General features: G+C 35.6%; 5 protein-coding genes and 1 long non-coding RNA gene across 12 annotated transcripts; 4 read left to right on the top strand and 2 right to left on the bottom strand.

Moving 5' to 3' along the window:
- Positions 1–686: 686 nt before the first annotated feature.
- Positions 687–14,276, bottom strand: LOC123210392 (TRAF3-interacting protein 1-like). 4 transcript variants are annotated; one of them, XM_044628721.1, is made up of 13 exons: positions 13,498–14,276; positions 13,144–13,293; positions 8,973–9,060; positions 5,522–5,682; positions 5,308–5,429; positions 4,924–5,010; positions 3,914–4,078; positions 2,823–3,791; positions 1,900–1,951; positions 1,550–1,639; positions 1,402–1,466; positions 1,082–1,240; positions 687–987 (listed from the first exon to the last, which is right to left on the bottom strand). In XM_044628721.1, exons 8-13 carry the CDS (start codon positions 3,483–3,485, stop codon positions 937–939), a joined length of 1,080 nt encoding a protein of 359 aa, XP_044484656.1. In that variant the 5' UTR covers positions 3,486–3,791; positions 3,914–4,078; positions 4,924–5,010; positions 5,308–5,429; positions 5,522–5,682; positions 8,973–9,060; positions 13,144–13,293; positions 13,498–14,276; the 3' UTR covers positions 687–936. The 4 variants fall into 4 exon arrangements, with proteins under 4 accessions (XP_044484656.1, XP_044484658.1, XP_044484657.1 ...); XM_044628723.1 differs by having other exon boundaries at positions 13,144–13,221; XM_044628722.1 differs by lacking the exon at positions 8,973–9,060 and having other exon boundaries at positions 13,144–14,276.
- LOC123210747 (formin-like protein 4) lies at positions 3,958–8,028 on the top strand. The gene is made up of 3 exons (XM_044629219.1): positions 3,958–4,092; positions 5,721–6,553; positions 6,645–8,028. The coding sequence occupies exons 1-3, from the start codon at positions 3,958–3,960 to the stop codon at positions 7,960–7,962; spliced, it is 2,286 nt and encodes a 761-aa protein (XP_044485154.1). The 3' UTR covers positions 7,963–8,028.
- On the top strand, positions 10,105–12,368 carry LOC123210389 (protein EDS1-like). Its single transcript, XM_044628717.1, has 3 exons — positions 10,105–10,521; positions 10,613–11,416; positions 11,524–12,368. The coding sequence occupies exons 1-3, from the start codon at positions 10,216–10,218 to the stop codon at positions 12,247–12,249; spliced, it is 1,836 nt and encodes a 611-aa protein (XP_044484652.1). The 5' UTR covers positions 10,105–10,215; the 3' UTR covers positions 12,250–12,368.
- A 151-nt stretch (positions 14,277–14,427) lies between the features above and the next one.
- LOC123210394 lies at positions 14,428–16,194 on the bottom strand. Its single transcript, XM_044628725.1, has 3 exons — positions 15,942–16,194; positions 15,773–15,839; positions 14,428–15,638 (listed from the first exon to the last, which is right to left on the bottom strand). The coding sequence occupies exons 1-3, from the start codon at positions 16,014–16,016 to the stop codon at positions 14,731–14,733; spliced, it is 1,050 nt and encodes a 349-aa protein (XP_044484660.1). The 5' UTR covers positions 16,017–16,194; the 3' UTR covers positions 14,428–14,730.
- A 25-nt stretch (positions 16,195–16,219) lies between these two features.
- Positions 16,220–16,959, top strand: LOC123210396. Its single transcript, XR_006501258.1, has 2 exons — positions 16,220–16,566; positions 16,654–16,959. It is a non-coding gene; the product is annotated as an uncharacterized LOC123210396 (long non-coding RNA).
- Positions 16,960–21,798: 4,839 nt separating this feature from the next.
- LOC123210629 (TORTIFOLIA1-like protein 3) lies at positions 21,799–26,125 on the top strand. 4 transcript variants are annotated; one of them, XM_044629104.1, is made up of 5 exons: positions 21,799–22,778; positions 22,856–22,964; positions 23,199–23,758; positions 24,319–24,735; positions 25,465–26,125. In XM_044629104.1, exons 1-4 carry the CDS (start codon positions 22,014–22,016, stop codon positions 24,721–24,723), a joined length of 1,839 nt encoding a protein of 612 aa, XP_044485039.1. In that variant the 5' UTR covers positions 21,799–22,013; the 3' UTR covers positions 24,724–24,735; positions 25,465–26,125. The 4 variants fall into 4 exon arrangements, with proteins under 4 accessions (XP_044485039.1, XP_044485038.1, XP_044485037.1 ...); XM_044629103.1 differs by having other exon boundaries at positions 24,319–24,739; XM_044629102.1 differs by having other exon boundaries at positions 21,805–22,778; positions 25,462–26,125.
- Positions 26,126–26,313: the final 188 nt, after the last annotated feature.

Genomic DNA, 26,313 nt, shown 5'->3' with positions numbered 1-26,313 from the left:
GTAAAAAGGGTTTTAAAATTTTTTTTCAAGTTTGTTTATGGTAAAATCAATATTTTACCTTTATTGCATTTTAGTTTTTGAGGATCAACGTATAATTTGTGCCATCAAGGGTGGAGAGCTGTTTTTGAGCCAAACTTTGGGTGCGAAAATGTGATTCCCTTTTCTTAATATTTTAATAATTATTTATCAGTTTTTTAGCTGGAAATTGTGCAACTTGATTGGTTGGTTCGGGGGAAGAAACGTCTTTACCTAATCTTTCTGCTTTACTAGTTGACGAATGGAATAGTGACACGTTGATTTCCCATAAAGTAATAACAGCATGCGTCAACGTCAACTTGATAAGTTTTGATGTCTTGGAAATACGGCCGACATGTCATATAGGTAAATTAATATAAGACGACTCGTCATTGATAGATCACATGCCATAATGTTTCAACACGTGGATATTACTTTATCGGCTATCGTTACCGGGGGCTCTCACAAGCTCACACCTCCCAGTTTCTCATATCTCTAGTAATGTATATCATATTTAATCTAATATCACTTCTTTACCACCTAATTTGGTGCATATTATTTACATCCGGATGATGCATATATCATCGTATGAGTAAATATTACTATCCAATCACATAATCAAACATTATCTAAATACTGAATACTGCTCGTATATATTTAACACCCCAAACTAAAGCAACACATATTCATAATGAAACAACGTCGGGTATTAACAAGGAAACATTGAGCAAAATATTTGTCATCTGTAGATTTGTGATAAAACAGGCTTTTCCACCATGAAATTGAAAGAGAAGCTCTTTCGTACAAGATAAATCCAACATAAGAGCTGTTAAAATTCAATAATATCAAATGCTATTTACAACTATTTGACTAATCCTTAGGTCAATTTCTGACACTGGATATCATCTTATAGATCCATCTCTAAAGTTTCCGAGCCCGATCACGCCAAGAACCTTGTTGCTTTGAAAGAACCTATTACCATAAACCACAGTAACAGTTGTTTGAAATTTGATGGTCCCATGTTGCAGAAAGAAAGAGTTTTCTAAAGAAAATCAAATCAACTGACCTTCTCACTAAAGAGGCTTGTAGCATTGCCACTTTCATTGTTCTTCTTTTCACTGTCATCTACCTCTGGCTCACTCTCTGAGGTAATGCAAGGTGGAACTGCTGATGCTCCAAACATGGCTTCATCATGAGCAGCTTTTATTTGTTCCTCTCTTCTAGCCTTCAGAATCACACAATATAAATTTCTTCTTTAAAAAACTGATTTCTTGCTTAATTTCTCAAAAGTTAAACATAATAACCAAATAGCAATAGCAAGAAGCACCGAATGAAAACTGGAATCTGGAATAAGTGATCAATGGCAGAAGATGTGGTATGCAATACCTCAATAGCAGAAAACCGGAAAGTCTGCCCTATGTGCTTGACCAGGGCAGCATCATCATCTGCAGCTGTTAATAGGATGAATATATACTATCAGTTCTAAGTTGCTATTCATCCACGTCAGAATATAAGCAGGGAAAACATATCCAACCTTCAACTTCCTCATCATCAAGAGGGGCATCCTTATTGAACTCAAACCGCTCCCATCCGGTGCCCATTCCCTTAGTTTCATCCTTTTCAGCTGTATTAAAATCACAGTTTTTTACAATGAGCACAGAAATTCAATTAAGAAAAAATTTACCAAAGGGGAATTGTGGTGTGAGATGAATAATATAAAAATTTATAGAAGAGTTAAGACACAAAAGGGGTCTGTGCTTTAAAAGTCAGCCTTTCAGTAATATGAACTGAAAAAGTAAGTTTCAAAACTCTTAAACTTCTGTGCCAGAAATTATCTGACAAATAAGATGAACATAAACTGCCAACAAGCATATGGTAACTTACCAGTTTCAGCAAGCTGAAGTTTCATCTTTGCTTTAACTCTTTCAGCCGGTATCTGTTCACAAAAGAAAGATTGCTCTCACTACCTAGTCCAGTACAAGATGACTAAACATAATGCATTGAAGTCAAGTTCGCAGTTATTACAGTTCTATATTCTAAAGAACCATGAGTTGTACAACTGAACTAAACCTTAGATATACAAATCTGGACTTCATAAAAGGGAAAAGGGCATATTTTAAACTTTAGTGCCTTGATCTAATAATTTTCCATAGTTGTGCATATGTTGAACAAAAGTTATGCGCGACAATGCCATCTCAGTGCTAAACAGAACAAGCATGCTCCTCATCAATTAAAATGACATCAAGCATGAAGGAAGGAACATTGAATATATGGCCAAGCCTGGACTATTTTCATCTCCATATCTGTCTTCTCATGAGTTAAAAAGTGCATGACACCCATCATCTTTATTGAAGCACATTAGTTTTTCTATTCAACTGCCCGACTATGGAATGCTCACATTAAGACATGCAGAGCTGAAGATAAAAATCTTGAACTCATTGCTACCAAGCAATTTTATGACTACAACAACTCTGAATCTCCATTAAATTCAAGGTTTTACAAAATGGTGTTAATTCAATGTTGAATCTGTTTATACGCTACAACTCTAAAAAACATCCCAAGAAAAAACAGTCATGTTTCCAAGTTCCTTTCTTCCATGCTTTCACCATGAACTATAAGAACTTTAATTCTAACAAGTAACAATAGTATTACACGATAAATTATAATTCAAAGTAAAAGTTCACCTCGTTTAACAGCAATTTCTAATAACAAACTAGCCAATGCTCAAACTCAGTGCAATATCTAACAAAGATTAAACAAAAAAAACCCATGCATGGACAAAATTGAATTGACAAGGACGCACATACCATCTTGTCATAGCCTTCAATTAACCTCGAATAATCAACTTTATCATTCCTCTCTTCCCTTCTCCTATCTCGCGGCGACACACTCCTTCTCTTCCTCTTCTCTCTGTCCTCGTTTCTGTCTCTGCCTCTATCTCTGTAATCCCTCTCTCTGTCTCGGTCTCTATCTTTGTCTCTATAATCCCTCTCCCTCTCTTTCTCTCTGTTTCTATCTCTATAATCCCTATCTCTATCTCTGTCTCTGCCTCTATAATCTCTATCTCTATCTTTGTCTCTGTCTGTATAATCCCTATCTCTGTCTCTAGAATCTCTCTCCCTGTCTCTATCTCTATGATCTCTCTTTCTGTCTCTGTCCCTACGATCCCTCTCTGGGTCTCTGCTGTCCCTAGATTGGGTCTGTTTTCCCTCATCGGGTTTCTTCTTGAGCTTGTTTTGGATGGACTGGAGTTGAGCTTGTTTCTCGAGATTGGAGGTTGTGGTTGGACTCGAAGCTTTTACGAAGTTGCTAAGAAATGATGAAGAAGAAGAGGGGGTTTGTTTAGTGAAAACGTCGTCATTTTGGGTAGGGGAAGAAGAGGAGAAACCAAGACCTTGCTTAAATCGAGCGGCTCCCTGCCCTTTCCGAGTCAACTCGTCGTAGTAAGCTGCCGCTTTTTCTTCCTCCATTTTTTCCTGCTACTGCTCAAACTTGGGTCATTTCTCACAAAATGGAGATCGATTTTGCTCAATGCAGCGATGTCGTTTTAGATTGACGGATATGGGCCGATGTTAATGTTATGGACGTGGTTATGCTTAAGGCCTTGATGTTTCTGGGGCTGGGTTCATGTACAGTCGTCTGCAAACCGACTTCTCAAACGATCAGGTGAACGCCATTTATTACCTCACTAGGGACATAATAATAGCGATGCCACAGATAATTGTGCATCATTGAGTTCTGCTTTGTGGGTTATTATAAGAAACTTATTATAAAGCCTGCACATGGTGTTTAAGTGTTAGTTGGAAGTTGGAGCTACTGTCTAATTTATAATCAAGAAGGATCTGAATCTTAATGTTTTGAAGGCAAAATGTTTTAATGTTTAGAAGAAAAATCTTACATATTTTGTTCATAATTGAAGGGGAATGAAAGGTAAGACAATACATGAGAAGAGGAAGCAAATTAAGGGATGATGATGATCAGCTTTCACCATCATCCTCATCCTCACCAGCAACTTCACCATCTTCTCCCTCATCACCGCTTAGTCCGGCTGAGCTTCCAACTCCTGAAACTCACTTGGTTCAACACTTTAATCAATGTATCACAATCTATTCGTGATGGACTCCCATCCCTCATTAACATAATATTATTCTTTTTTAAGTTCTTCAACTTTTCCCACCTAGTACAACAAATCAAGTACCTTTGTATTATCATATTTAAATATGGCTGATGCTATAACTATTCTATTGGACTACACTATTTGAAACCTTGAATTGAGAAGTAACACATTTTGGAAACTGCTCTCAAGAAATAACACGGGTCTAGTTCACACAAAATTTTGAATGAAATTTGCTTATAGAAAGAGAATTTGAGTCAAGTTATTAAACTAAAGTTTTAACTCAAATTTTGTTCAAATTAAACCAAATATTGAATTGAGCCGAACTGACATTGCTTGGTTCAAATTCAATTTGAGTCATATTGAGCCACCTTAATATCGAAAAGTATAATTGGTTGATCTAACACCGTCATTTTAAGTGCTAAAATTCTAGCCAAATCAACAAATACAAACCAAACTTTGAACTTTTTCACCGAGCTAAACTTGAGTTTTTTTTTAATACAATTCAATAACTTTAAATTAAACTTGAACTATCCTAATATTTATTTGAACAAAATTTGAGATAGCCCATGTTCAGGCTCGATTTGGTTCATATTCAAGCTTATCAACAATAGACAGAGCCACTCTTCAATTCTATTGAATTCCTTAGAGCCACACCAGGAGCACCAAAGGATTTGGTGTATATGCCCTCCACCACGCCCATAACTGGGGTGGTGCAAAGCTTTTAATGCTAGTAATTTGAAATAAGTAAATCATGTAATGGATGGCATGTCAGGCTTTTCTTATAAACTTACTCTCAACTTGATGTATAGCCCATTCAATCTTCCCTGAGCTCGTGTTGATTTGAGAGTAGTAGCAGCATGGCTTGTTGCCTTATCTGACTTCAGAAAAGAAAGAAAAGTGGATCAGTTGAATATTTTCACAGTACTGCAATGCCCAATGGCAGGTTGCAACACATTCTGGTTTGGTCTTCAAAGTTTGTCTTCATTACATTTGTAACTCATGGCACACTGGACACCTTTGTCAACATTATTAACAATGCAACAAAGGATATTCCAAGAGATAAAATAATATTTATTTTGTTGTCGATTACATTTAAGTTGCAAGGCCGGCCAGAACTGTTATTGTATCAAATCTTAATTATGCATTTATTCTAACATCTAAATTAGCTGACTCACTTGAAGACCCTTCTGTTCTGCCTGCAACTTTAATATAGTAATCAAAATCTGAGAATATTATTGCCCCTTTTGTTAAGACTTTGCCCGGCAAGAGTTAAGCGAATCCAGCCAGAAACAACTACCTGCATTGAAACTGTCAGCAAACCACACCAATGTGCATGACAGGAAAATTTATTCTCATTGTCTAAAATCAAAAAGCATTAAAACAACGAACTTTTCTGTCACTTCTCTCTGCAGTTTCTGCAAACTACTTCTCTTTGAGAAAATGGTCCACCATGTCCTTACACTGCTGCTCCTTTTGTTGTGCTTCTTATTTCCTGTTCTCCTTTCTTCATCCCTGTAAGATTCCTCGCAGAAAGCTGATAGTTGATACTCCTGTTAGGTCAAAATCTCTATTGAGTCAAATAACATAGCTTCAAACAGTGATCTTTCCTGCTGAACAAATTCCAGCAATGCCATCATCAGATCAAAGCAGTGTCAAGACAATTGCTGCCACTGCTGCAATTACTCTACTTCTTGCTGGAGTGGCGTTCTTATTCTTCCATCGAATTGCTAAACATCTCAAGAAAACTAAAACCATCTCAAGCTTTCGTCGAGAGGAAGCGACACTCACTTATGAAGACTTCAAGAAGTTTAAAGGAAAAGTAAAAGGTTTGATTGTTGATGAAAATGGACAAGATGTCCTGTATGTGAAGAGACTAGAAGATGGGCAACTTAAAGCTACTTTACCAAAGATTGTGTTCAATCCTAGTTATGAAGTAGAAGATGACGAAGAAAAGAGAGTGGACGTAGTGAGAAAACCAAAACCAAGGGAAGTATTACTCCATGAGCCATCTGATTTGTCTCCTCCTCCAGCCACTACAACTGGAAAAGTTTCAGCAACACCGCCGCCACCTCCTCCTCCTCCTCCTCCTCCTCCTCCTCCTCCTCCCCCTCCCCCTCCCCCTCCTCCCCCTGCTCCCCCTCTGCTTGCTTGTCCACCAGTGCCGCCACCACCACCAATACCAGTAAAAAGAAATCCTGCGTCACTTCCAACACCCAAGGGACTTACTTCGATTTCATCATTGAAACCTCCACCTGTACCTAGACGGAATGCAGATAAGAGTAAGGAAGGAGCTGCTGCAGCGGAGAACTCAAAAAGGACTGTTGTTGGCCAGAAGAAGCTGAAACCATTGCACTGGGACAAGGTCTTAACAAATGTTGATCATTCAATGGTCTGGAATGAGATCAAGGATGGATCTCTCAGGTAATTTTGCCTAAAACACATTTATAACTTAATTTGGATTCCTGATGCACTGCTATATTTCTTATTGCTGATTCATCTGCATGGTGCACAGATTTGATGATGAAATGATTGAAAATCTATTTGGATACACCACCGCCAATCGCAGAACCCCTGGAAGCACAAATATGTCCATCGGTTCAAGCCCTGCAACCCCTCCCCAAATTTTTATCCTTGATCCCCGCAAGTCCCAGAATACAGCCATTGTACTAAGATCTCTAGCAATCTCCCGTAAAGAAATCACTGAGGCCCTCCTTGAGGGTCAGGGACTTACCAGTGACACTTTAGAAAAACTTACCAAAATTTCTCCAAGCCAGGAAGAAGCAGCAAAAATCCTCCAATTCAACGGCAACCCAACTAAACTTGCAGATGCGGAGTCTTTCCTTTTCCACATCTTGAAAGCTGTTCCTTCGGCATTCATTCGTATTAATGCAATGCTTTTCAGATCAAGTTATGATTCAGAAATTCTTCACCTAAAAGAGTCCTTGCAAGCTCTTGAATTGGGATGTAAGGAGCTTAGAACCCGAGGGCTCTTCCTAAAACTTCTGGAAGCCATTCTTAAGGCTGGTAATAAGATGAATGCCGGAACCTCCAGGGGAGATGCACAAGGTTTCAACTTAACTGCCCTTCGCAAGCTTTCTGATGTTAAAAGCACCGATGGGAAAACTACTCTACTCCACGTTGTTGTGGAACAAGTGATCCGATCAGAGGGTAAACACTGTGTAATAAATCGGAACCATAGCCTTGGAAGAAGTAATACTCAAAGAAGCATAAATAGTGATTTAAATACAGATAGCTTCGCAGCAGAGGACAAAGACAAAGTGTACCTTGAATTAGGATTGCCAGCAGTAAGAAGCTTAAGTATTGAGTTCTCAAATGTAAAGAAGGCAGCCACAATAGAATATGACCCTTTCATCAATACATGCTCCTCTCTCACATCCCATGTTGCAGAAATTCGGCAGCTAGTGACACGCTGTGCCAATGGTGAGAAAGGTGGGTTTCTACGCGCAATGAAAGAGTTTCTAGAGGAGTGTGAAGAGGAACTTATGGTGGTTAGAGAGGAGCAGATAAGGGTTATGGAGCTTGTGAAGCGAACAACAGAATATTATCAAGCAGGAGGTGCCAAAGATAAATGGGCACACCCCATTCAACTTTTTGGAATAGTTAAAGATTTTCTTGACATGGTTGATAGAGTTTGCACCGATATCACTCAGAATTTACAGAGGAAGAATGTGACGAGTGCAATATCGTCGACGTCACCATCATTTTCATCAGCAGCAAGAACTCCGGCTACATTCCCAAACTTCCGTTCACAATTCATGTCAAATATAGCTGAGACAAAATCTTCCAGTGAATCAGATGACAGCTTTTGAAGAAGATCTGTTTTAATTCTGTGTTAAAATTAGAAACCCTAGAAATAAACATAATGATTCTCAGTCCTAGATTCATTTTCCATGCTCAATTTGTCCTTGTTTATTCACCCAAGTTTTGATGGGTCTTCAAAGTCCCAACCCCGATATTTCAAAAACTCAAATATCTAACTATGAAATATTAATCTTAATCAAAATGTCTATAAAAGGTTAATCTTAATCAAAATAAGAGTAAAATCGTTATTTTATTACTAATCCTAAAACTTAAAAGTTTATATTATTTTTTCCCTTATAGTTTAGAAAACTAACAATTTTTTTCACTTAAAAGTTTAAAAAATTTATTTTTCCCTTTAAAATTTTTTCTTCATTCTCCAACGATGGAAATCAGTTGTCGCTATTGATTGATCACCTTAACATCTTTTTCTCTGCCATCAATCTTCCCATAGGAGCAAGTTCATCGAACAAAGACAAACTGTCTTGTTTGACCGATAAATCAACATTAAAAAAATCGTTTGATGTTTGATCCGTCAACTAGACGAAGCTTCAGTGAGAAGGTCGACAGCGGGAGAAGAAGATTCCAAGGTGGTTAGCCGACTATGACAACGAATTCCCGTTGCTGGAGAACGAAGAAAAAACTTTAGGGAAAAAATAAAATTTTCAAACTTTTGGGTGGAGGAGAATTGTTAGTTTTCTAAACTATTAAAGAAAATAATAAAAACTCTTATAATTTTATGGTTTAATAGTAAAATAATGATTTTATCCCTTATAACCAACAATTTTGGTTAAAGTTAACAATTCATAGGTGGATGTTTAAATTTTTGAAACTCCGTATATAAGATTTTGAGAACACATCAAAACTTGATAAGAATAAGTCGTTTGGCCATTCTGTTAAGACACTTAACGAGAATGTTGCAAATGAACCCAAATCAACCACATAAATTTCACAGTGAACTAGCATCTTGTTAATCAGCAAACAGATTTCTAGCAATCATATGGTGCACGAGAAAAATTACCTGGTTGTTTGAGGAAGTGACCATCCAAGTCCTGAGCCGTGTGAGGGGGAGGAGGAAAATTAAACATCCGCCTCGTATGGCTCCACTTCTGTGAAGGTAACAAGAATATGGGCCAAAATTAAAGTCATAATAAACATAATTTTAAAAACCAAATTGAGCCGGTTGCTTTGACCAGTTATGCGTTCAACTACTAGTCAAATCGATTAAATTATATATAAAATAAGATTTAATTAAGTTAATATAAAAATCATATTTAAAAATATATACAATATCAAACTAAATTTATTTTAATATTAAATAAATCAAATAATATATTTAATTATAAATTATACAAAAAAATTTTAATATTATTTTTAAATAGTTAATTAATCTGACCACTGATCAATCAATCTAACTACCAGTTAGATCGGATTGCCCTCTCTATCTATGAATTTACACCTTAATCATTCAAAAAACAAAAATGTATAAAAGTAAAATATAAATCCAAACATTTTGAAACAAAAAATATGATCGTAACATTAACAAAATTAGTAAAATATTAAAATTTTTAAAATCAAAAAATAAATTTAGATATTTATCATATTTATAAAATTTTAGCTTATTTAATATTAATTATTATATTTTTTATTTACTCTTTTAATCCATACGGATAAAATTCTGAATATCAAAAATATATATATAAATATATATGTCTTCACATTTTCACGTGTAGCATTCGATGTTCTAGACTTGGACTAGGCATTCATCCGATCAAGGGACAGGTGGGCCGATTAGATCTTCACTTTAATGGTGATTTGACCCAATTAATTTGATAGTTGAATCATAATCGAATAGGATTCATCATAATCGATTTTAGTTTAAAATCATTATGATTTGACAGACCGTCGGATCCCCATCAAACCGTTTTGAAAAGCCGGTTCGGTTGATTTTAGAAAACCACTTTCCTAGCAATTGCACAATCCATAGAAACAAATAAGAAGACTATTGTGAGTGGAATGACTTGACCTTATAAAGAAACAAGGTCTTCGCGTGAAATTGCGGGGAAGCATCTTAAGTCGGTCAATGATTGTTTAATACCAAAAAGCTCCATCACATGCACATAGGTTCATCATCCGATAAAGCAATAAAAGAGTCTTTTTAGTCATTCTTCACGTGTGTCCTCTCCTTTAAATTTTAGCTCTGAGATTAAGAAGACAGCAGCAAACAAAAGCAAAGCTGCAAATTCCACGAAGTATTCAGAATAATGGAGGCTTCAAGGCTTGGATTGAGACAAGACCACATCAATAAAGCCTGCTTATTGGCGATGAAAGCTCATAAGTCGCCGGAGAAGCCTTATCTACTAGACAAGTCAAGTAAAACCGATGTGATATTTAGCTTCGCGGGAACTTGGTCGGTAGAGGATTGGTTCACTACAAACCCATTCGGAGAAAAGAAGATCGATCGCGATCAATTTCCATCGCTCAGAAGTATAGGAATTGATGAAGTTGCAACAGTGAACGAAGCTTTCCTCAATAGATTCCTAACAATTTTGCCGCATATACTGAAGGAGGTAAATCCATAATCTCCATGATCCATTCTACAGGTTCAGATTTAGGTTTTTCTTTATAAAGGCCTCAGATTTTCATTGAAATTATTTTCAGGTGGGAAAAGCTGTGACAGAAAATAAGCAAATAGTGTTTACAGGGCATTCCTCAGGTGGAGCTATTGCCATTCTAATGACAGTATGGTTCCTTCAACAGCAATACAAACCTGATCCAACAATAAACCTTCAGCACCCATACATACAACCTGATCCAAGAATGCCACCGTTATGTATAACGTTTGGCTCTCCCCTTGTTGGCGATAAAGTATTCAGTCATGCTCTGGGGCGAGAAAATTGGTCAGAGTACTTCTTCCACTTCGTTTCAAGATACGATATTGTGCCTCGAGTTCTTTTCGCTCCTCTCTCTTCCATCAAGGGATACTTACACGATATCCTGCATTACCTGAATCCCAAATCCACACTTACCGTGCAAGAGCCAGTTGCACAAGCATCAAATCTCTTCGTACATGTAATGAGGAGCGCTTCATCTCTAACCAGTCATGTCGCTTGTCAACTGATGGGAAACACAAATAAGTTATCCGAAACTTGGTCAAGATTTATTGAGCTAAGCCCGTATAGGCCATTTGGAAACTATGTTTTCTATGCACAAAATGGAACGGAAGTGGTGCTAGCGAAAAACCCTGACGCTATTCTGCAGGTGTTATTCTACTCTTCTCAATTACTCTCCATGGAAGAAGGTCCACAGATTGCTCTAAGAAGTGTAGAGGAACACCTGAAATATCAACACGAATTGCAGAGCTTCGATAGGAAATTTGTGATCCATTTAGACTCTTTGGATGGGCTTCCATTGTCTTCAAATGGAGGTGCAAGAATCGACATTGTATTGAATATCCTCGGTTTGGTAAGTCTTTAAGTCAATGACGATTTTAATTATGGGATTTTTAGATTTTTCGAATCAAACAAACCGATGTTTGTCTTGTATTGACATCTTGAATCTTCCAATTACAGAGCCCGAGAGCCAGACTGTGCCTTTGCGCTGCCAAAGAGTTTGAGAAGCAGAAATTGAGAAACCAAGAAAGGATTGATCGTAAAATGGCAGATATCAAAAGAGGAATAGAAATGTTGGAAAGGTACAAAACAAAGTGTGAGGCTCGCAAAGAGAGCTACTATGATGCCTTCAAGAAATCAAGAGACCATGATGATTTTGACGCAAATGTGAAGAGGCTCGAATTGGCTGGAATCCTAGACGAAGTCATGGAAATGATAAAAAGATATGAACTTCCTGATGGGTTTGAAGGTCGTAAGGAGTGGTTAGAAATTGGAACAAGGTACCGCCGCATTGTTGAACCTCTAGATATCGCCAACTACTACAGGCACCTAAAGAATGAAGATACGGGATCTTATATGATAAAGGGCAGACCAAAACGATACAAATTCACCCAGAATTGGCTTGAGTATGCCCAAAAGATGGAAAAAGAATCCAGCTGGGAATCCTGTTTCTGGGCAGAGGTAGAAGAGCTGCAGATATTAATTAGAACTAGTAACAATCCCGGAGTGTCTGAAGGTGTTATGAATAGGATTTTGTGCCTTGTTGAAAAGGTAGAGAAGTGGGTTGAACGGCAAGAGCTAGGTGCTGATGTGTTCTTCGACGGTTCCACTTTCATCAAATGGTGGAACATGCTCCCCGAGCAACTTAGATCAGATTCTCGCATTTCAAGACTCATAAACAAGTAAGAAAAAAATTTGTCCATCGTCATCTTTTTCAAGAATTGTTGCATATAATTGTTTGTTCTAGTTTTATGTATCTGCTATTCATGGGTTATCAAAAACAGAGCTTCAACTTCTTTGCAAAACTTATTTTCCCGCATTGCTTCCAATTCTTTTAAATCAAGAGAAACCCGTCTCAACTGAGATTCTTTCAAAATGTCCCAGAAAACAAATGTCAAATAACCATCATATGAAATTATATCCTTCAGATGACAAAATTTGACAAACTCCACGTTGGGATCTAAAGTTAAAGACTTAATGAAAATGAATTTAACATACTGGGACTCTGACAAAAACTCTGGCCATCAGCAGTTACAGGAGATGACATATAAAAGCATCAGAAATCTCCAAACCCTACCAAAAATTAGTTTTAATTGAAATTGTTGCATGCAATCAATCCAAATAAATGCCCCATTAGCAGTAAGAACTCCCGAGTATACACATGATTGACTGCTACTGAAAGAAATATAAATTGAGGTATACGAACAATTTAAACGATAACAGACCCTAAGTACCAGTAGGGCAACAGATTCAAGAGTTAGCCATGTTAAAATACTGCATGAAAACAATGCTTGCAACAATTATAGAAACATAAATTCAAAGACGCAAAGGTAGTTTAGTTTGTAGTTAAACATATATACAACATGAATGAAGTTATGAGAAGTACATTTGGACAAAATTTAGCATATAAGACTGCATCAACTAAAAGTGATGGGACCAGAAGGTTTCTCAATACTTCGATTTCCAGGAACCAAACCATCACCAAAGTAATCATGTTAGGAAAATGCAAAAATTCATTGCTTAAAATGAATACATAATAAGTAACCACAAATAATGAGTAAATAAACTGCTAATACCTACCCCAGACACAGGAGCACTTCAGCTTCAAGTTGGGTTAGGATATAACTTCATTGTCAAGATCCAGTATTGGTCATCCCTCTACAACAAATGCTACTAGATATCAAGAAAAGGCAGGCAAAATATGACAAAGGGTCCCTTAACAAGAATATTCTGCTACAAAAAATGCATATAAAGATAAGAAGCCAATCAAACGAGAACCACAAACATAATCATGAATATGTGATTATCAACTGTCACATGCTAATCCACTGGGATATACACAGATTAAAATGACTCAGAAAGAAACACTACAGCTCTAAGGTTTCAACACAAAAATTCAAACATGTGTGGAGAGGGGAGATCGGAAGTACTTACAGATAAACAAACCCTTCATAAACTTCTATACAATCTGTTCACCACCTACATCTATTGCTTGAAAAAGATGACACCTGGCTACACTGATCAACTCATGTAATGAAAATATTAGTTCAAGCAAGCAGCAGAGGAAAACTATATCACAGTTCAACATCAATCTCAGAGTAATAACCCATAAATTTTATTTGCTCTTCATTTTCTTCTCACATGAAAATCAAAATAATCACCTTCTCTTTTTCTTCCCACTTGGAGAAAATAACTGCTATTAATTATGTATAACAATTACTTGAATGTGAAAGGATGATCAATAAATAGAAAATTTTGTCATAAGGAGGTTACCATATATATATATAAGGTGTGTACATGTAGAAACTTATCAACTATGCATTACTATCTCGGAATGTACTACAGTCAAAGTCAGCTATATGAACCTGGAAATGAGACAGCACAGACCAGGACCATAGAGAGAAACTAAAATTATCATGTATGCATTACTATCTTGGCATGTACACCTCCATGCATATAAACCAAACATTCAAAGATTAGATGGTAACTGAGATTATGACTAATAATCAAATTTGAAGTCCAAGTCTTAAAAAAGGAATATCTCCTTGTATACACCTCACATAACCCTTTAGAAAGCATTCTAAGGTCATTAAACGAAACACAACTAAGAAATACGTTAACGAAGAATACAAACAAAACTAGAATAATTGGAAAAGGGAAATACAAACATCTTTATGTGAGAATTATGTCAGCTCCAAGGCTCCTATGAAATCATGTGCAGACAACAAATTTCAAAATTAATTGGGGCCAATCTGATTATCAACAGTCTAATGACTACATTCAACATGGAAGTTAAACTGATAAAGTTATTCTGAAGAAGGAAGAAATATATATATAAAAAAAAGGCCCACACAACATTGAAACTAAGTAAAACATAGAACAATTATTATAATCACTTTTATATGTATTCAATTTCTATACCACCTTATCTATTCACATAATAGCAATGTAAGTTCTCTACATTAGCACATGCACCATACAAATAAGAACCAAACTCATAAGATAAGCAGCTCAATTCCCGGGCACAAAAACACAATAACCCTATGTCAACATCTAAAATGTCTATAAAGTAAGTCTAAGACTAACATAACATCACAAAAGACACATGAAACAGATAGACCAAACATACTTAATTCAAGAAAACAGGAACTAAGACAACTCCTCTTCCTAAGACCTTGCAACCATGCTAAAAGAACGAGCCAACCGAAATGTAAGGCAGCCTCCTTGCAGACTTGCCTCTGACTCAATTTCATCATGCTTATATGGCTTCCTGCATCCGGGACACCGCCCATCCTCCTCAAGAATCCTCTTGTGACAAAACAAGCAGAGTCGGAAACCACACAAACAGGGCAAAAAATTTGAGTCCGTTAAGTCCAATTCCTCACAACAAATAGGACAAGAAGAAGGCACTGTTAAAACATTGTTGCAAGTCCATGCAACTCCACCTTGACCAAAATGCCTATCTGAAGCAGGAAAATTCCGCTGCTTTGTTAAATTAGGCAGACTCTGAGGTCTAAAAGCATCATCCGGTCTCCATGCCCGCATATTATTCCCAGATACTCTTGGCACTGCACTGGCACCATCAGGCATTGAATTCAGAGAATCTAAACCTAACTCACTGTTCAAATCATGCGGAGAGTCCAACTGAGACTGGGAAGGTGATCGGTAACAGGGGTTATCATGTTCCACTTCCGCTTTATTTTTATTGTTATCATCATCCGCGGCAAGAGCATCAGCTACAGCTTCCCAATTGTCCAAACAACCATCTTCCTCCTCCTCTTCCTCTTCCTCTTCCGTTATGCTACCGGAGCAAGAGCCACCAGTGCTGCTACCACAAACACTACTACCGCTGCTGCTACCGCTACTACTTCCACCGCAATTGGCAGTTGAATCCATTCCCCCACCACTAAAGAGACTGTCAATTGGGCTGTTCGACGGGGATTCTAAATCGCTCTCGTGATGGATCTTTCTGCCGTTATTGTCCTCGTCTCTTTGCCTTGAATTCTCCAACGACAGGTCCCTCTCTTTCCGGTCATCCCCTAATCCATTCTTGCATCCCTTGCTCTTCACCGCACCTAACAAATACCAAACCATCACAAAGAGATTAAAAAAATTAACAAGAAAAACAAAACAAAATCATTTCAATTATATTCAGAATCATTATAAACTCAAGACGTTACAAGAGCCAAAAAAAAAATCCTTTGCATACCTTGCGACAGCCATTGCTCGCGACGAGCGTCGAGCTTGCACTGCTTCAATTTTGCAGACCTATTGGTCTGAAACCCAAGCAAAAACACAAAAGAGTAGTATCAAATTTTTTTTTTTAAATATATAACTTTCAATATGAAAATTAAAGAAGGAAAATATGAACTAATTACCCTCTTTTTCTTGCCGAAATCCTTGGAGTTGGGGGTAGATGTAATCGAAGCGTTGGTGATTGAATCAGAAACCATTTTTTCTAGCAACAACAGTCGATTGATAATGAATTAGGATTCAAAAAAAAAAAAAAACCCTAACGATTCGATACTGGAAATAAATTCTTGATTGAAACTGGGTTTTTCTCTGAATTGAATTTCCAAGAGAGATATCGACAATGTGGATAACGGAAATTCCTCTGCTCCGCTGGCCCTTCCTTTCACAATACCTACAAATGGCAGTGGCCCAGCGTTTCATTTATATATCCGCGATGTTACCAAAATACCCCTCATATTCACCTAAATTTTTGCTCTGGACCGGTACGACGTCGGTTAAGTGTTCAGAAATTAACGATCCATTCTCCTGGCATGTGATTAGTTTCTGAATTATCCTGATTTTATTTATTTATTTATTTATTTAAAGTAGTTACAGGTGTCATTAAATGGGGCAGTTCAATTAGTTTGATTTTGCTGCACGTTTTAGCCATAACTTTATTGGACAAGCGCCATTTCCCACCTGTGAAGTTTGAAAAGTACACTTTTCTACCCATCTTAATATCATATAAAGTCAAACCTTAGTTTTACAAAGGTATTTTTGTCTACTTGTGAAAAAATCAACCATTTTTTTTTCACTTTGATCAGAATTTCACTTTCATTATTTTTCTGTTTCATGTAGCAAGAGAAAAGAGAAAGAAAGCAACAAAGTCACAACAGGCGAGCAATATAAGCAAACTTTGCAATTTTTTTGTTGCATTTGTAATTTCTTCTCTCTACAGAAGAAGAAGAAGAAGTAAAAAGTCTTTATTTTCTTAAGAGTTTTAATTTTTACTTGGTCTTGTATAAGAAACTTATTTTTCATTTTAACTATTATAACACAACTCAATTGTTTAATAAAAATATAATTACTAACGATCTTGAAAATATCTATTCATATATCAAAAGCTTTGAATAATACCATTGTGGGAAAAGTTGGGTTAGTTTATATCATCAACTTTATGTTGTTGTGGTTTCTTCTTTGTCTATTTAAAGTTGTTCTTTACTTTTGCACAACTTGGTACCAAAGTTGAACAATAAATTTTGTCTTGGGAAAGTAAAGGGATGGAAAGAGAAAGGTTAGGGTTTTTCTTGGAAGAAAGAGTTTTAATGATATATGTATATATATATATATATATATATATATATATATATATATATATATATAATTAATTATATGTAAAAGTCAAAATTAGGTATTCCAAATTTAAATGTTGAAAAATCCCACTTAACCAATTTTATTTTCCATTTTAACTAAACGTTTCGTATACAACTTTGTTTAGGCATATTAATCAAACCTCAACAATCAAAAAAGGAAATTTCAATAAATATTTTGCTATAATAATAATAATAATGGCAGCTTACGAGTCATGATAGTTGCGTGATAAGGCAAATATTATGCATTTAAATTTAATATTGAATCTTTGCATGAAATATAAATAAATAAATAAATAAACTTTAATTTTTATTTTATTAAAAATATTGTAAATAACAGCTTCCCTTAAAATATTAATAATGAAATTTGCATGAAGGCAGAATCACGAATAAAAATGGAAAAAATGGACTATGTTATAAAAAATAATTAAATAAATTTAATATTTATTAGCGTATGTTTATGAAGTCAATTAAAAGACAAAAAGTTTCTTTGGTCTTTAATAAAACAAAGTAACACTTTTTTTCAATTATAATTTGTATTCATCCTGTTTAATAATTATAAAATTAATATTTAATAATTTAATAATAATATCAAATCTTTATTGGACCAGGCAAGGGCCTAATTTTATCAACTCTTATGAGCGTTTAATAAAAATGGGAAAATATTATTTTAATAATTTATTTTATTAATAAATAATAACAACTTTTGATTATTTTTTATTATTAATAATGATATGATAAGCAATATAAAATATAATTTGATTATCATATTCGTATTTGATATTAAAAGATTATCAAAATAATCTTAATTTTATTATAATTATATACTAAAGGATGGTGATTGGTGAAATTAGATGACACGTGTAGGGTAAAGATGTGGAGACGATGCGTACGGGGAAAGCAGTTCCTCTGGAGCATTGGCTGAAAATTGCTTGACTAGAGTGACGTGGATTCTACAAATATAAGTCACTTAGCCTGAACAAATGATGAGTGACGTGGCATCTTCTCACTCGTTTGAAATTTGTGGTTGCATTCATTAATCATTATCTAGTTATTTAATACAGTGATTAAACTGAATCAGAGCCGGAGTTGGGCAGTTTTAAATTGCTAAAAAAAGGCGCCTGGGTTGATGGGACTTGCCTAATCGCCAATTTACAAATCCATAATACGTTAAGTATAGGACAAAACAATACTTTAAGAGAAAAAATAAAGTAAAACCAGGAATAATTACAAAATTGTGGATGGTTCGTTAGACTTTTGGCATGGCCTGCCAAGGAAATGGAAAGGGATTGGTTCGTTAGACTATAAGATTGTTTTTTAAATATTATATTGCTACATGCTTGAATTATTGACTTAAATACTCGATAGAATAGGTATGTCTATCAATTAAATTTATTGAATCAGATTTGAATTGTTTGAACTTGTGATCATAACAAAATTTGGGCCCACACTTTGGCTAGCCCATTTAGGCCTCACATTTTTTTGTTGAGGCTTTATTTATATAAATATTTAGGGTTTCAAACAATTTCGAGTTTATCGTTATAACTTTACAAATCTATAAAACACCCTACAATAGGTTTGAAAACTTGATAAATACCCCTACCCCACAATGAAATTTAGGTCTTTATTGGGCCTCGGGCAATCCACTACTATTTTCAATCACCTTACACCAAATTCACACTCACAACTTCATATATTTTTCATTAGTGCAATTTTCAGCAACTACGGTAGGAAAATGAGTTTTGTTTTTATTCTTTTGTTTGACATTTTTTTTATTTTCAAAATTTAATTAAATTTTATCTTTTTAATTTTAAAGAAAATGAAAAGTAATTGACATGTTTCTTCTCACTCATCTTTGAAATTGTCAATTGGGTCAAATAATAATAATAATAATAATAATAAAGTTATAAAGTTCAAATTGTTTAAGTTCGAGACTCAATAAACTCAATAATTTATAGTGAGTGGAGGTTTAGGAATTTATGAATGCCAAGAATTCATAGCGATGTTTTTGCATATTTTTAAAGTTATAAAATATGTTTGAAATGACTTGAAACAAGTCTGAAAAAATTTAATAAACAAAATTTAAACAAAAATTTTAGATCAAAGCCAAAGCCCAAGTCCGAAATTTTTATGAGCCTGAACTTAAACAAATCAGGCTTGGTTCAACAGACCCGATTGATAACCCTACTCATCTTACATACTTCTCCTTACGGAATTATCACCATCATCATTTATAACATGCCAAATCTTTATTAAAAAGAATTTGAAAGGTTTGGAAATTACTGAGTTATTACAACAGACATGCATACTAAAAATGACAATTTTTTTTATAATATTATATGTATTTATTTTAAATACATAAATAAATACATATTTATATGTATTAAATATTATTTAATTTTTAATTTAAAATTATTAAATAATATAATAATATACATTAAATATATAGATGATACACATAGTTTTAATGCTTGTTTTTAACTTTGATGTGGTGTGTTTAACAGCTAGTCTATTTCGCTGGGTGGCACAAATCCTTGAATTGAATCTGAATTAGTGACCTTTGTTAAACCTCGGGTGGGCAAACTCAGTTTGGGTTTAAGTTGACTGGTTGCCCTCTTAAGCTAGGCCGGCTTACAAGCCCACAGATCAAACCTGCTTCTTGGTCCCAGTCCCAAACTAATAAATTAATTCACAATCTTTTCATATAATTGGGGACAAGCTAATCATAAATACATAACATGGAAATTAAATAGCCATAGATGATGACTGTCACGAAAACAGGGGTGTGGATGGAGGGATGACAATTTCAACTCAAATTTAAGGCCTCTTTGACTTTAACAAAAAGAAAATTTTTAATGAAAACAAAAAAAGAGATGAAAATGGAGATAAAAAAATATTTATAATTAGAAATAGAGATACATGTGCTCTATCTTGCCCCTATCACTATCTTTATTCTTTTTGTTAAAAATATTAATATATTTTTAATAATTTAAATAATTTATATTTTTATTGTATATATTAAAGTGATTAATATATGATATTTAAAATAATATAATAATTTTAATTTTATTATTTAATATAATTATATTGTATTTTGAGGGTATGAAAAATAGATTTTTTTATATAAGATAAAAAATATATATAAAAGAGATTTTTTTTCTTTTAGAGAGGGAATATAAATTTTTCATCACCCTCGTAACATGATAGAAATTAATATCTCTTGTAAAAATAGAGACAAAGATATCAATCCTCTATCTGCTCTGGTCTTCTCCATTGCTATCGGCATTGATAGAGATTGGGCCCGTCAGAGGGCATCTAACATAAAAATGCTATGAAAATAATATATCAATACTGCTTTCTTTTTTCTTCCTTAAATTCAAAGTTACCCTACCTTGTCAAAATTGGACACGTCAGAAGGGATTATTAATTAACTTAATTTAATGAAAAACATTTTTGCAGGACTTAATTTCTGTATCATTTCAAATAGTCAGATTAGAACCTCCATATTACAAGCAACAAACAACTATGGCTATATGTGATCGTCACTCATCATCACCATTAATCAGCCGTTGAACTAAACCCATTCCTTCAACTGAACTAATAGAACTTTTCACCAACTGGGCTTGTTTTTCCTTCCATACAAATCCCGTAAGGAATCCTATTATTATCATCACCTCATCAAAGTCTGGTAGGTGAAGAGGTTGAGACAATAAATCAATTGGTTTCAACCTCCGACTGAACCAGCTCCACACTCAATCGATTAAAATAAAACAAAATTTTTATTATTAATTTAAAAAAATAATTTAAAACCGACGTTTTATAAATTTTATTTTATTATTAATAATACATGATTAATGTTGAATTGTAATTTAGATAATCACGTGATTTGGCGCTAATTTACCGGTATTAACTGCCTATGTATAGTTCTCTCAGTCACACGCTCTCTGATGCCATTATGAACTCCTCTTCCTTACCCTGCACTGCCCGCATTATCTGGAATTTATTTTTCATTATTTTAACCCTAATAAATAAATAAAATAGATAAGAGAATCCTCCACGTGGCACTCCTGCAAGTTTCATGATGAACTAGACTGCATTGGATTGTTTGTCATTAATCCATCATTAACTTAGATAAGATAGTTTTAATTCAAATTGAAGAGTTTTAACCCTTTCCAACTTTAACAAAAGAAGTATTTTTTATTAAAAAAAAAATTTATAATAAAAAATAGAGATATATTTGTCCTTCAATCTTTTTTTATTAATATATTTATTTAAAATATTAACATATTTTTATAACTTTAAATTATTAATATTTTTAAAATTTTATTTAAATTTTTATTATACATATTAAAATAGTTAATAAATAATATTTATAATATTTAAAATAATAAATTAATTTTAATTGTATATAATTTTATTATTTAATATATTTATATTATTCTTAAAAAATATAAAAAAAAAAATCCTCTTCTTGTAGGTGCAAGAGGAGAATTTTTATGAATTTATACTAAAAGTAAACAGAAAATCTTTGTTATTCCTTAAACGGAGATGAAGATTGAGATCATTAACAGCTATTAAAGAGCAACATACTTTGAGTAAAGTGAAAACAACAAAAACGACACCGTAGGTAACAGCCCTCGTGAGCCGTAACATCCTTCCCCTTTATTTCATTTTCCTTCATACTTTTAAAAAGCCCACACACTACACAATTTACTCAAAACACAACCGTCCTACTTTCACTGACACTCACCACCGCCAAATGTTACCGGCGGTTCCTGAGATCCCCGCGGTGCCAACACCTCCTCCTCCGCGAAGCTATTGAAGAAGCTACATTCACTGCAAACTGAAATGGCTCAACCTCTTAAGCTCAAAGTGTACGGTTTACTGACGAAACTCTCGGACCGTGACACGTATTCACAAGCCGCAACTGAACTGGACTCAATCGCCTCCACGTTGGACTCGGCTCTGCTACCGACATTTCTCTCCTGCATTCTTTCTACTAATGCTTCCGATAAACCGGGAGTTAGGAAAGAATGCATCCACGTCATCACCACACTGTCGTCGTCACACAATCTGTCGCCTTACGTCACCAAGATCGTCAACAGTCTCACACGCAATTTCCGTGACAAGAACTCCTCCGTCCAGGCCACGTGCATAAGCACAGTTTCCTCTCTCTCGTCGCGTGTCAGTGCGTCGGCATTCGTCACTATTTTGAAGTTGCTGTCCGACGCGCTTTTCACGGAGCAGGATGTGAACGCGCAGGTCGGTGCAGCGCTGTGCCTTGCGGCGGCGATCGATGCGGCGCCTGATCCAGACGCGGGGAAGCTGGGGAGGATGTTGGCGAGATTGGAGAGGTTGGTGAAGAATGAAGGGTTCAAGGCCAAGGCGGCAGCTTTGGTGGTGGTTGGGAGTGTGATCGGGTCTGGTGCTGCGGGAGGGGCGGGGCTGACGGGGCTGGTGAGCTGTTTGCTTGGGGCTTTGAGTAGCGATGACTGGGCGGCGAGAAAAGCCGCCGCGGAAGCGCTTTGGAGGTTGGCAACGGTAGAGAAGGATTCGTTGGCAGAGTTTAAGGCCAATTGCTTGAAAGTTTTTGAAAGTAGGAGATTTGACAAGGTTTGCAATTATTACATTTTAGTTTTTGTGTTAATTATATGGTTGGTGTTGAAATTTCATGTTTTTTCCTTTGATAGGTAAAGGCTGTTAGGGAGGTTATGAATCAGATGATAGAGGCATGGAAACAAGTTCCAGATATATTTGATGAGGTTTCTACGCCACCGGAATCGCATTGTTCATCTAAAGGTATGTTTTTTACATTTATGATTGAGAAACCCTAGATCTTTAGGCTAATTAGATCGTCTGTTTTAGAATTGTTGAGGGAACTAAAAGATTTGAATTTGTAATTTCTTGCTGAATTGGTATTTGGATTCGATTTATGATGATTTGTGCTATTTGCATGTTTCTCTTCTTTTCATTGATCATTTCTCTGATGTTTTTATTTTTTATTTTCCCCCCTTTTATGTTGATTGGGATCAGAAAATGCAACTGATGGAAGATATCTAGCCGGATCCAAGAATTTCACAGCCAGACTTGAATTGAAGAGGAAATCGATTCCAGCTGGCAAGTCAACTCCACCAGATAGTTCATTTTCGACCACTGCTAGGAAGAGAGGTCCCTTGAAGAAAACAAGTCCAGCAACCTTCCAAAAGCTGGAGAATAAGAAACCTTCCAACTGGAAAGTTGAGATATCTGTTCCTAGCTCTGCTTCTTTGACGGATGCTCATGAGGATGATGTCAAGGAGAGAGATGGGAATGTCTTAGAAAGAAGGAACAACGAGAATACTAGGCTTCCAAAGTCTGAGACAAAACGTGCCCTTTTTAATAAGAGTTTTGATGACAAGACGCACAAATTTGGAGGGTTGAGATCTGGATCTCGAGTAGCTCCATGTCTTGAGAGCTATGAAAATACTTCTGCAATAAGTAACAATTGTGTGAATTTGCAGACAAATCATAAAGATTGTGAAGATTTATCTTTGATCCGCAATCAACTTGTTCAGATTGAAAAACAGCAGTCTAATCTACTAGATCTCCTTCAGGTTAGTTCATAATGTCTGGAAATTTGGCTTCATTCTTGGCTTGATATTTTGCTGTCTAGACTTATATATGAAGTACGATGTGTTATAGAGTTGTTTCTTGTATCATTGAACTTTACCTTACATACAAAACCATGTTTTGTTAGACAAAATTTGTCATCTTCGAGGGGCATCCTTAAAATGACATTATCAGTGAATTACAATAAACCTGCCACTTAGTTATCCACACTTGAGGGCTTGACACAAGTAATATGAAAGACAAATAACTCGATAAGATGTTTTATTGTCCTCATAGTCTTTAAATGCTAAATGATGATTAATTTAGTTCCATTATTTTTTCTCTCAATAATTTGAAATCTGCATACCATAGTTGGAAGTTATGATATGTGAAAACTTATATGGTATGCGCTAATTCCATTCAATCCAAGCATACATGTGTCTGCACTTTTGAGATCTGAAATTGTATATGAGTTCCAGTATATGTGTACTTCTGAATCAATTCTTAGTGCATTCTGATGAAAGTTTCTTCTCATTTGTTGCTCATATTTCCTCAATATGTACAGAGATTCATTGGTAGCTCACAAAATGGGATGCACTCTTTGGAGACACGAGTTCATGGCCTTGAGCTGGCACTTGATGAAATATCGTATGACTTGGCTGTATCAACTGGACGGATGACCAAAACTGACTCCCATGGAACCACCTGTTGTCTGCTGCCTGGTGCAGAATTTTTAAGCTCCAAATTCAGGAGGAAGACAGAAAGCCGAAGTTCAACCTCAAGAGTTACTATTTCTGGTGGCGCCTCATCATTGAGTGCCATGTGTCACAGAACTGATATTAGCGGCAATTCTGAAATGCATAAGTCGCAGAATCGTAGGTTGAGGTATCAGGGTGGTGGTTTCATTGTGAATCCATTAGCAGAAATTTGCACCGACTCAAGAGGTGTAGCAGAGTTGGCACGTCAGTAACTAGTGGAATCAGTAGGTATTATAAAATAAAATGGATTTTGGCCTTTGATTTTTCAAACAGTCTCTATGTTTACTTTTTTATTTGTTCTTTTTCTTTTCATAATCTTGCTAAACTGCTCGGTAATAGTACATGCATGATGCAACTCGGCATAGTTCATGGGTTCTCTTTTTCCCCTATTCTAGCCCCCTTTGACCTGTGATGCTTGATATACTAGTTATTGCATTGCCATTGACTGTGGATTTGTCTAGATATTTCATGTCAGGGGTATGTACATACCTTCCCGATGTCTTTGTCAGGCCAGGCATTATATATCCCATCTTTGCAATTGATGATAAACCCTGATAGGTGGGAGGACATCCAAAAGATGGTTTGTTCTACTTGGGATTTCCTGGAGAGATAGCATTCATGGTTGGTTTTTTTTTCCTCATATTTTATTTTTATCCAAGGACTTCGCCAGCCTAGCAACTTAGTGTTACTATCTCAACAATAATATTTAGAGGTTTTCTGTAATGCTTTTTCAAAAGAAGGACCCGCAACTTTTCCTAAACAAGTATCTGCTGGCCAGCCAAGCTGGCTCAATTCACATGGACGCCCTTTTCCATGAAGTTTCTGCCATTGTCTTTTACAAGGCCAAGTTGCGCATTAGATCAATGCTAATAGAATGTTGTTTTCCCTTGATCTTTATTTCTATCAAAGCTATCCAGCTAACCATTTGATTTGTACTTTCCTTATTCCAGCAGGTGCAAAGTTAGCAGGCCATGAGGAAATCATTAGGCGCCTGATTGTACGGGTAATATCAGAGGCCCATACTTACTGGGCGCATGGATGCAGATTTTTCTTTTTCTTTTGGCCAAACCACTATTTCCCACCCAAGGTATGTTTTTTTTCCAAATTCCCCTTTGTTAACTTTAAAAATCCAATTTACCCATCTATGGGCTGTTAAAATTAACTGAGTCCATTAGTCATATCATTTTCTCCCTCAAAACCCTAAAATTAATAATTTTCTCCCACCCCAAGTTTTCAAAAACTGTATTTTTCCCCTAGAGTTTCCAAACCTTCAGATCCTATTTTTCTGATGACGACCAGCGATCTCCAAGCATCTATTCTCCCTCTCCGATTGCCTCTCCTTTTGGTCGTACATCTCCTGATGCCGTGGGGTATTGTTGTTGACGAAGACACGTCGTCTTCATCGACGACGACGCCTAAGAGGGGAAGACGTCTCACTGCCAAAAAGAGGAGACGCTGGAGAGGAAGAGACGTCGTCTGGAGATCGTCGATTGTTGTCGGAAAATTCAATCCGAAAGTTTGAAAACCCTAGGGGGGAAAATGTTGTTTTTGAAAACTTGAGCTAGAAAAAAATTGTTAGTTTTTAGGGTTTAAGGGGAAAAATAAAATAAAATTTAAGTTTATTTTTAATATTACAGATAAAATAACGATTTTACTCTTGAAACCATTTTTTTTAACAGCCTATGAATAGGTAAATTGGATTTTCAAAGTTAATAGGGGGACTTGAAAAAAAAGCATACCTTGGGTGGGAAATAGTCCTTTGGCCTTTTCTTTTTCAATTTACTTACCCATGAAAGTAGCCC

The sequence above is a fragment of the Mangifera indica genome, chromosome 3 (genome assembly GCF_011075055.1).
Source record: "Mangifera indica cultivar Alphonso chromosome 3, CATAS_Mindica_2.1, whole genome shotgun sequence".
Taxonomy (NCBI): Eukaryota; Viridiplantae; Streptophyta; class Magnoliopsida; order Sapindales; family Anacardiaceae; genus Mangifera; species Mangifera indica.
Note: the sequence above shows the minus strand (reverse complement) of the source record. Positions and strands in the feature narration are given on the sequence as shown.